The sequence below is a fragment of the Chiloscyllium plagiosum genome, chromosome 20 (assembly GCF_004010195.1).
Source record: "Chiloscyllium plagiosum isolate BGI_BamShark_2017 chromosome 20, ASM401019v2, whole genome shotgun sequence".
Lineage (NCBI taxonomy): Eukaryota > Metazoa > Chordata > Chondrichthyes > Orectolobiformes > Hemiscylliidae > Chiloscyllium > Chiloscyllium plagiosum.
In genome coordinates, this window is record NC_057729.1 from 32,704,618 (window position 1) to 32,716,362 (window position 11,745).

Genomic DNA, 11,745 nt, shown 5'->3' on the forward strand with positions numbered 1-11,745 from the left:
GGCATCTGGATGGGAAAATGACTAGGAAGGGTTTAGAGGGATATGAGCCAAGTGCTGGCAAATTAGACTAGATTAGGTTAAGATATCTGGTCATCATGGACAAGTTGGACCGAAGGGACTATTTCCATGCTGTACATCTCTATGACTCTCTCACTCCACGTTCGAGTGAATTTTCAATGTATCCTTTCCGGAGCTTGAATTGCCTTCCAAAAGGGCAATCATAACTGTTACCATCCAGTTAATTATATTCATGATACTTTAAACTTTTTCAGGCGCAAAGAATAAAAAAAATGAGCATGTTGGTGTACAAGTTTCTTTAAAAATTTATAATTCATACTTAACGTGAGAGATCAATTTGAGAGGCTGAACATACTTCCACTTAAAAAAATCAAGACATAGATGGACCATCTGCATAATTTTAAGCTGGCACTGATCCATTTAAAATAAAAGTGTACCATTTGCCGTTCAAAATTATTTCAACTGAAAGATTCATGGTTTAGCATTTGCACCAAACATTCCTAAGCTGAGTAAAACGCAAGCCAAAGGCAGAGTATATTTCATTGCATTATTTCTTAACAGCTCTCAAAACTCAAATCTAAAACTATTATCTCTACTTAATGATTCCAATTTCATACTAGCTTGCAGGCAAAAACACAAGGGTAAGTTGGGGTAGTTCGTTAATCTTCTTAAAAAGAAAATGAATGACCAATCACCTGCAGTGAGATTTCACCTTGCCTAGAATCAACACAAAATACTTCAATGAGCTGCAAATGTTGCTTTACATATTTTGATGGCAAAGTCTCAATATTGACTTGTATAGCAAGATCAAAGTTAGACTGCCCCCTGACCTGATAAGTAATTAATAATTCAGCAAAACTGACCCTGACAAAAAGAATGATCGTTTAGAAATACAGCTTTTCCTTAATGTTTGTCATTTCTCTCTCGTGTGATCCACATGCAACATTGATTTGATGAACCTTTTAAATCTTCTATAGTGAGTTAATATCTAGTCTCCTCGACACTCTGATGTAGACAGATAGTTACTTGTACTCACGCAGCACCTTTACTAGAATCAGACATGCCAAGATGCTTTACAGTATAACTGGACCAAAACAAAACCAAGTCAGTTTTACAATGGTTAGCAGTATCTACTTCAAAACGAGGAGTCTCATGAATAAGCTTGATAAGTTCATGACATTTGGAAGCATATCCTACTGAAACATTACTATTACCAAAACATGTGGCTGAAAAGACAATGGCTGCTCAACCTTCCTGGTTACAGGATTTTCAGACAGGATAAAGAGGGGCTTATAGAAGAAGATCACAGTTGCAAGGAGGAACAATACATTTGAATGCTTAACAAATAGAGGTCCTAAACATTGGACTCAGAAACAAAAATCAAAATGGTGATCGTGATGCTGATTGAGGGAGATGGAAGAACAAATATTTAGATGAATTGCTAAAAAGTATAGGAACAAAAGGGGTAATGCAAGGGGATTTCAACTACGACCTTAATATTAACCAGAAGAGAAGCAATCTGCAAGGTAGAGAGGTACAGAATTCTTATTACACATTCAGGAGAACTTTGTCAGGCATAGCAAAACCAAAAAAAGAGACAGTCACCCAAGGGTGGGATTGAACACAGGTCCCTGGCACTGTGAGGCAGCAATGTTAACCATTGAGCCATGCCTTGGAGGTATTGCCTCAAGATAGATAACAACTGACAAATCAATTGCCAAACGTTGCTTAAATGTTAAATCAGGGAGGCCAACTCAGTGGCCAAGGCATTGCCCTAGAATAGAACTACAGAATGACTGTCGGCAAAGAACTGGGCCCTGTGTCACTGTTCATCCATGTTTTTCCAGTGCGTCCAAGCACGCCACCCTGCAAGCACAAATGACAATCCTATTGTTTAATATTTGACATGGTGATTTGAGTTTGAAAAAAAAACCTTGTGAAATCCCATCACCACAAAATTATTACTGCATAGAGAATGCAGCAAATTGCAAATCCACTGAGATATATGCTAAACAAGGTTTCCTAATATTCAAAGTATCACAGCACCAGTGCATACTATGGAATACCAATTCCTATGAAGTGACAAAGATGTTATAGCATCTTATTTTATCAGGATATCAGAGCTCAACCCCCAGACCTTATATTAGGTTTTGGATGGAATTATCTGAATTTGTAAGGTCGCCAAACAAAATGAAACCTTTCAACAATTTGTATTTAGATATCACTGATAACTTATAAAGAATCGAGGTATGCCGCAGAAATACTAGGTCAAAAAGGTTTTGGGGGAGGATGAAAAAATAGTAAAGAGATAGAAAGTGTGAGAGAATTAATTCCAGAGGTTATGGTTTTGATAATTGAAGGTACGACCACCAATTGTAAAGTCAAGATTGCTCAAGAGGCCAGAATTAGAAGGACACATATCTTGGAGATTTAAAGACTATAGGAAATTACAGAGACAAGGAGGCAGGTTACAGGCCATGGGGAGATTTGAAAACAAGCACAACAATTTTGGTGCCATACGCAATCTTACTAACTGTACCTCTTATGCTCGCATCCAAATCATTCATGTAAATAACAAAATGTAGAGGACCCAGCACCGATCCTTGTGGCACTCCACTGGTCACAGGCCTCCAGTCTGAAAAACAACCCTCCACCACCTGCTGTCTTCTACCTTTGAACCAGTTCTGTATCCAAATGGCTAGTTCTCCCTGTATTCCATGAGATCTAACCTTGCTAATCAGTCTCCCATGGGGAACCTTGTCGAACGCCTTACTGAGGTCCATATAGATCACATCTACTGCTTTGCCCTCATCAATCTTCTTTGTTACTTCTTCAAGAAACTCAATCAAGTTTGTGAGATATGATTCCCCACGCACTAAGCCATGTTGACTATCCCGAATCAGTCCTTGCCTTTCCAAATACATGTACATCCTGTCCCTCAGGATTCCTTCCAACAACTTGTCTACCTTAAGAAATTCCTCTCCATCTAAACCATGTTCCTAACCATGCCCTGAGTTCTTCTGCCTTCCCTATTAGGCCCCTTGCATTAAAATAAATGCTGTTTAATGTATTAGTCCTACCTTGTCCCTGCCTGCCCTGACTGTTTGACTCACTTCTCTTCTCAGCTGTACCCATCTCAGATCGATCTCTTTCCTCACTATCTCTCTGGGTCACCCCCCCCCCCCCCCACCCCCACCTTACTAGTTTAAATCCTCCCAAGCAGTTCTAGCAAATTTCCCTCTCAGTACATTAGTCCCCTTCCAATTTAGATGCAATCCGTCCTTCTTGTACAGGTCACTTCTACCCCAGAAGAGATTCCAATGATCCAAAAGTGTGAATCCTTCAGAACATTCTGCACCCTCTCTGAGACATCCTTGATCCTGGCACCAGGGTAACAACACACCATTCTGCTTTTTCTCTGCTGGCCACAGAAACGTCTGTCTGTACTTCTAACTACAGAATTCCCTAACACAATTAATCTCTTGGAAGCCGACGTACCCCTCGTTGCATTAGAGCCAGTCTCAATACCAGAAATTTGGCTGTTTGTGTTACGTTCCCCTGAGAATCCATCACCCCCTACATTTTCCAAAAAGCATACCTGTTTGAGATGGGTATATCCACAAAAGACTCCTGCACTAGCTGCCTACCTCTCTTGCCCTTCCTGGAGTTAATCCATCTATGTGACTGTATCTGAGACTTTCCCCCCTTCCTATAACTGCCATCCATCACATACTGTTGCTGTTGCAAATTCCTCATCGCTTCTATCTGTCTCTCCACTCGATCTGATAAGAATCGCATCTAACAGCATTTATGGCAGATATAATCCGCAGTAACCCTTAAACACTCTTTAAACTCCCACATCTTACAAGAAGTACATATCACTGCAAATGCCATTTTTGCTCCTTCACAATCTACAGACCCAGAAAATAACACCATCTTATTCCTCTACAAACACTGCCCCAGGTTAAATTAATAGCTATGGCTTATATTTTAAGTTTAATCAAGAGACTTATCTCCAAAAACATATAATCAAGAAAGAATACACGATACTCACTACCGCAGCCTTTCTCTTGGACAGACTTAAAACAACAATTAACTTATCTGATTCTGTGCTGTGAACTTCGCCCAACAGTTCCTCCAAGATTAGCTGTGAATTTCACTGTTCGTTCATTTTCCCAGATGCATTCTGATGTCCAGCGACACATGAATTCAAACACCAAGGCGGTAACTGTGCAGGTTCTCTCTCTCTCTCTCTCTCCCCTGCCCTGTCCTCACCATGTACTTCCTTTGTCTGCTCTTCTCCCTTTTAAAACTGCTGTTGTTTTGACTTTTTTTCTTCTAAAGTTCCAAAACAATGCAACAGCATATAAAACAGTAATTGCTGCTCCTGGAATTCGAGGTAATCACCTCCAACACCTAAAAAAAACCCAGCACTTACAGCCAGAAAGTTTTCCCGTCCTCCATCTTGGATTAACCAGAATCATATTCATAAAAGGCTGTCAATGTATTTATAACAAACAAAAAAAAGACTATTTTATATTGTACAAGAAATTGTTGAAACTGTCTTCTTACAAATATCAGAAATAAAGGTTCAATCCTTTTATTCTCAACTACCTTCCAAATATTAAAACCGCATTGAAATGGCCACCTTGTTTACATTTTAAAGTTCCTGATTCAGTTTGCACGGCTCTGCTTGCCTTCTTTCCTGCAAGATTCTTCATTCACTTGCTCTATTTTATTTAATGTCTCTTCATCAAACCCTTAAAGCAAGTTGCAAACACAGCTGACTTATCTCTCATTACGAATTCCTTCAACTCCTTTTCCACAATCTTATTTCTGGAACTCTCTCTTACCAACATTAAACAATCAGGATGGTGTTTTTCTACTGATTTGTTCAGGAGACTGCTAAACTTCATTGCTGCAGTTAAATGCATTTATCATCCTGGATGACCTGCAAGAATGAAATCTGCACACTTGCTGACCTTCTCAATGGCTCACACGTTCTAAATGGAAAACGGTTGTTGTCCCTGTGTTTTAGGGAACCTTGGTGCCAGGCAACAGCCCAACTCTTCTTCTATCTTCCACCCTATATTTTTCTAAAGCTTTGAACTATTCATTTCAAGCTCATTTCAACATGTAAATATATTTCCAGACCCTACCACTGCTCAGAGCTCAAAAATGAAATGACATCCTTCCCTGGACAAGAAACCCAACTGGACTAGTCATAAGTACCCAAAAGAGAAAATGCTGGAAAATCTCAGCAGGTCTGGCAGCATCTGTAAGGAGAGAAAAGAGCTGATGTTTCGAGTCTAACTGACCCTTTGTAAAGCTTTGACAAAGGGTCAGTTAGACTCGAAACGTCAGCTCTTTTGTCTCCTTATAGATGTTGTCAGACCTGCTGAGATTTTCCAGCATTTTCTCCTTCTCTTTTGATTTCAAATTCTAGCATCCGCAGTAGCTTGCTTTTATTTTAGTCATATAAGTACTGTGACTACAAGAGCAAGTCAGAGGCTGGGAAATTTAAAGCAAATAACTCATCTTCTGATTCCCCAAATCCTGTAAACCTCTGCAAGGTACAAGTCAGGAATGTAATGGGATGTTCCCCACTTGCCGGATGAGTACAGCTCCAAAGACACACAAGAAGCTACACACCATCCAATCAAAGCAGCCTTCTTGATTGGCACCACATCCATAAATATTCACTCCCTTCATCACCAATGCTCAGTTGCAGCAGTGCAACTATCTACAAGATGAACTGCAGAAATTCACCAAGACGCCTTAGACCACACTTTCTAAACCCATGACGACTTCATCTAGAAGGGCAGCAAATGCAAGGGAATATGACAACCTGCAAGTCCCCCTTCAATCCACTTCCCGAACTTTTTAGTCAAACACCATAAAACTTTTCATTCAGTGAAATGTTATGTTCTTCATATTCTGAAATATCTCCTAAATGTTTACCACAACATCTCTATAGACCTTAGTTCATTTTAGCTAGCTCTACTTCCATACCATTAAAATAAATGTGTAGTTATATCAATATCAATATTGAAAGCTCAGTAAGATTTTCTGCTGTCATTATAGATCATTCATGAAGTATTTGAAGCATTGTGAAGAAATTAATGAATAACAATTGCCAGTTGTCTATACTTAGTCAGTTCTATTTACAAATAAAAGCTCTCCAGTGCTTGCCCCAGGTCATATCCTGTGATCAGACCTCTGATGTTTTGCTTTGCCTTGGTAATACATACAGTTTATCAGATTTTGAAAAATTGTGTCTGAATTTTTTTAAATCTAGGGCTCTAATTAATTGTGATGTTTCTTTTTTAACCTCCCTTTGATCTGACTTGGATATCAAAGATGCTGGAATACATCCAAGCCCTCGCTCTAGAGCGTTTTTGCAGTTTGCTCTTATCCAATATGGATTGTACTGTAGTAAGGCACTCACCAAGGACTTCATTACCACATTAAATTGTCATCACAAGCACAGGATCAAAGTCAAAGTCAAAGAGTACTACAGGGACAGTCAATTTTTGTTACTGCTTTCAGGCAGATGTAATAATGTTAATATGATAACCTAAAATCTACTGGTATAATTTATTTATCTTTTGATAACTTTCTCTCAAAAACAAATATGAAATTAGATATTTTAAACTTGAATTCCCCATGAGCTAATTGGAAAACTGAGTACATGGTATATCACATACAATTTCAAACAAAAGGCAAACAATAACATGTTACTCACTGGCCTGGTATCATAGTTTGTTAAATGAAGCTAACTTGTGGTTCCTGCTAGCCAAAGAAACAAAGCTGATTGGGTGTTAAAACACAAGCAAGAATCAAGAGACATTTCTAGTCTTAACCACTTATTTTCAGATCATCAATAATAAATGTTTAAAATTAATGAAAATATATTTTCTTATTGTGATCTTTTAGGAGCACACTTCATGACACAAATCATATATGAACCCCAGAAACGTACAATCTGTAGCTAAGAAACATAAATATGTATCGCTGTTCCTTATTCAGCCATTAACCTTCTCTTGTAATTAAGGTTCTGGGCATGTTAACTGATCAGTGATTGCAGCAATTTCCCAACACAAAAAACATTCTGTTTGATACATCCCTCAACCCATAGAGGGGGAGGGAACAGTACATGTCCAGTAAACCTCAAATCAATGGAAGGGAAACTTTGATCAAAGATATCTGGCAATCCTCGTTTGGAGAAAAAAGGATTCGAAACAAATTTTCCAGAAATTAAATGCTCTCAATACTTCCAATATTGCTAAAGTAACTATTCATGGTTAACCATCCTTTTAACCTTCTGGACGCTAAACTATATGCAGTACTCCGTACTTGAATACAGACAGTATTAAGGTAAAGTACTCCGTTTGGTAAGTAATTCTTTTGGCTTATTGCATTTTTGTTCGTCAAAAGGGAAACACGTCTCCTCTTCGCAAACTACGATAAGTGCGAGTCGTCCCACGGTCAAGTTTTGTTAACTCGTACAAGTAGACGAATCCAAACTGTGAGGCAAAAAATAGTCTAAATTCATGCTCTTTCTAAAGATATATATCTTAGTTGATCCACAAAATCCTGGATCTGCCGCTGATCCGAAATCAAATGGCTTATGGAACACAATAGGCTACTTACAAAATAGTTGTCTGTGTAGAAACTTCGGGGACGTTTTCTAGCATTAAATGCATGCACCGCACCGTGGTCCGAAAGCAAAGGCAGCGACTCGGGCAAGACGAACAGAGAGGTGCGAAAAACAAAAGAATGGTGACTAAAAAAGAGAAACATTTCGGCAACATGATGAAGCGGTGCCGAGTGTACTTTCATCCGAACGCCAGTGATCAGATTCAAGCCCAATTAAACTTCGAGGCAGGAGCTTGCAGGAGGCACGTGTACTCTATCAAACCAGTCAATTTCAATCGGTCATTTCAAGAAGTCACTCACACAATCCTGTCTGTAAGAATTACTACACGAATGTTATTTTATGCATATGAAATAATACTATAGATAATTAATGTAAATATACAAATTATGCCAATTATTCACTATTCATGATTATTCTTTCCTTTCAAATGTTAGGATTCAGAACATTTTGCAAAGTCTAACAGTCTAAATCTGATATAAATGCATTTCTCTGTGTGTCAAAATGTATTCTTTTCTCTCAATTTGCTCGATTTCAACAACTTCGTGTTTGTAAATTACAACCCAATCTCAATTTACGTAAAGGAGCCGCCTAGTGGCTACAAAGATTCTATTTTTTAAAAAAATCTCACTAGTTTATTTTTAGTATCCTTGCTCCATTTAAATTTTCCAGACTCTACGGCCCACTGAACTGAATAAAATGAAAATGTGCATCTGTAAAAATCAAAATTTCAGTGTATTCGTTTCAGGTTTTAGAAGTCATGTTTTGCACATAAGAGTCATGATGTTAAGACGTTACCTCGGATCTTTTTTTGTCCTGTATTTCTCAAACCATATACAGTAAAGAGAAATCTGATTTTTGTAAGTTGGTTAAATGAAAAATGTTTGACAAGACGGCGAAAGAAATAACCTACTGGATGATCTAATTGAAATGCTTAAGTCTATTAAAGGAGTTGGTAGGACAGTTAGAAAGAAACTACTTCCTCTGCTGCAAAGTACAATCTTAAAATTAGAGCCAGGTCACTCAGGGGTGAAGTCACATAGCACTGCAAAGTGTAGTAAAAACTTGCAAAAAAATGTTAAATTTCTTTTTTAAAAAGGAAATACTGCACCGTTTAATTTGTTGAGATAAGACATCTAATAATTAATTTGTATTGCGATTTTACATTTACATCTTTTTAAAAATCATTTAAATGGCAAATCGCTGAAATTATGAGGTAATAATGTTGCAGTGAAGGGAAACTGGGTATGAACAGGACAAGCACCGGTTAATTAGATTAGATTCCTTACAGTGTGGAAACAGGCCCTTCAGCCCAACAAGTCCACACCAACTCTCCGAAGAGTAATCCACCCAGACCCATTTCCCTCTGATAAATGCACCGAACACTATGGGAAATTTAGCGTGGTCAATTCACCTACCCTGCAATTCTTTGGATTGTGGGAGGAAACCCATGCAGACATAGTGTGCAAACTCCACACAGAGTCGCCCAAGACTGGAATCAAACCCAGGTCCCTGGTGCTGTGAGACAACAATGCTAACCACTGAGCCACTGTGCCACCCCTGCTTAAAGAATCAGATATGAATTAAACAACATAAGGAGAGAGAAGGAAGTAATTAGAATCAATTCCCTATTGTATGGAAACAGGCCCTTCGGCCTAACAAGTCCAAAGAGTTATCCAACCAGACCCATTCCCTAACACTATGGGCAATTTATCATAGCCAATTCACCTGGCCTGCACATCTTTGGATTGTGGGAAGAAACCTGCACAGACACAGGGAGAATGTGCAAACTCCACACAGACACTCGCCCGAGGTAGGAATCGAACCCAAGTCCCTGGCACTTTGAGGCAGCAGTGCTGGCCACTGTGCCACCCCAGTGTAAGCTGGAGTAAATAAATTCAATATCAAATCAAATACAGAAAGAGAACCAAAAAAAAGTTAAAACATTTACACTTAAATCCCTCATAATTAAAACCTGAAAATGCACTGCAGAAATTCACCAAAGATCCTCAAACAGCACTTTCCAAACACATGACCACTTTCATCTAGGACAAGAGCAGCATATACATGGAAACACCACCACCTTCAAGTCACTCACCATCCTGACTTGAAAATATATTGCCATACTTTCTCTGTCATTAGGTCAAAATCCTGGAATTTCCTCCCTAAAGGCATTGTGGGTCAAGCCACAGCAAGTGGACTGCAGTAGTTCAAGAAGGTAACTCACCACCACTTTCTGAAGGGCAACTAGGAATGAACAATAAATGCTGGCCAGCCACATACCCACAAAAGAATTTTAAAAAGCACTTGTAAAATATTCTTTATTGCCAGAGTTTGCCTGGTATTAATTAACACTTACCACACATGGTTAAAAGCGTATTTGGAATGAAAGGGACAAGATTGTGGCTGGTTAGTGCAGCTACTTCACGCTGTTCAATGCATATCAGGAGTGAGGCAAATTGACAGATGGCATTTTCACTAAGAATACAACAGGATCTTGATCAAGGGACTGAGGAATTACAGCTGGAGTTTAATTTAGATAAGTGCAAGGTGTTGCATTTTAATAAGACAGGACTTACTTAGTTAATGGTAGGGCACCAGGGGGTGTTACCAAAGAGTGATCTTGGGGTGCAGGTACATAGTTCCTTGAAAGTGGTGTCACAGGTGGACAGGGTGGTGAAGAAGAGTCGATATGTGTGGCGCTGGAAAAGCTCAGCACATCAGGCAGCATCTGAGAAGCAGATTTGGATACTGCCTAACATGCTGTGCTGTTCCAGTGCCACACTTTTTGACTCTGACTCTCCAGCATCTGCAGCCTTGTCTTTCTTCCAGGGTGGTGAAGAAGGCATTTGGCATGCTTGGCTTCATCAGTCAGAGCACTGAGTATAGCAGCTGGGATGTCATGTTTCTGCTACTGCATTGGTGGGTCTACATTTGGAGTACTGCATAGAATACTGGTTGCCCTACATTGGGAAGGATGTTATTAAACTGGAAAGGGTGCAATAAAGATTTACAAAGATGTTACTGAGACTGAAGGGTTTGAGTGAAAAGGAGAGGCTGGATAGGCTTGAACTTTTTTTTCCTGGAGGCTGAAGGATAACCTTATAGAGGTTTGTAAAATAATGAGGGGCATAGATTAGGTGAATGGCTAAAGACTTTTCCCCAAAATAGTGCAATCCAAACCTATAGGGCATAGGTTTAAGGTGAGAGGGCAAAGATTTAAAAGGGTTCTGAGAGGCACTTTTTCATACAGAGGGTCGTGTGTATATAAAACAAATTGCCCGAGGAAGTGGTAGATGAAGGTACAATTACAACATTTAAACAACATTTGAACAGGTACATGGATACGTAAAATTTAAAGGGATATGGACCAGATGCAGTAAACCGGACTCATTCAGGAAACCTGGTCAGTATGGATGAGTTGAGCCAAAGGTTCTGTTCCGTGCTGAATGACTCTAACTTTATGAACACTGTGGGTTCTTGTGCCACACTGGTAATGTCCCTACCATTCACCTAAATTTTATGCAGTATTGACACAAATAATTAGCATCATCCATATTTTAGCAGAAAGTGATTTCCTTTGAGAATTTTATAAACCCAACTATTGTAAATGTGATCATTTTTACATGGAATTTTATGTTAATCACTCTGTTGCAACAAAACAAAGTGTTAATTCTGCTTTCTCTCCGCAGTTGCTGCCAGACATGTTGAGTTTTTCCAGCAATTTCTGTCTTTGTTTCTCATTACCAGAGTCTGTAGATCTTTCGATTTTTCATCAGTTTGGTCAATCTTTGCTGCACTCTTTCTATGCCTCTAATATTTTTCCTCTAATGTAATTTCTACAGAACTTAAGCAATTGTCTAACTCTATTCCTGGCCTAGAACTTCTGTTCAATCATAACGATGACAGAAGTTCAGCATTGCACAACTTCCACATACAAGGATGTATAGCTGACTTGGAGCAAATTTCTAGGCTTAGGAAATTTGATTAATTTTAGTTTTGGCCTCTGAAGTAGTATTGTAGGATGTATGTTAACTGTGTACTCATACTGTGGCAGACTTTTGACAAGC

The 11,745-nt window shown here is 38.9% G+C and overlaps 1 protein-coding gene across 1 annotated transcript in view; it reads right to left on the bottom strand.

The window, feature by feature from the left end:
• The window catches only part of LOC122560145 (peroxidasin-like), a 188,939-nt gene extending 180,980 nt beyond the window's left edge, over window positions 1-7,959 (bottom strand). Inside the window, exon 1 of the mRNA XM_043710451.1 lies at window positions 7,672-7,959. Within this exon, the coding sequence (XP_043566386.1) occupies window positions 7,672-7,832 (161 nt within the window). The 5' untranslated portion in view covers window positions 7,833-7,959. The remainder of the gene's footprint in view (window positions 1-7,671) is intronic.
• Window positions 7,960-11,745: the final 3,786 nt, after the last annotated feature.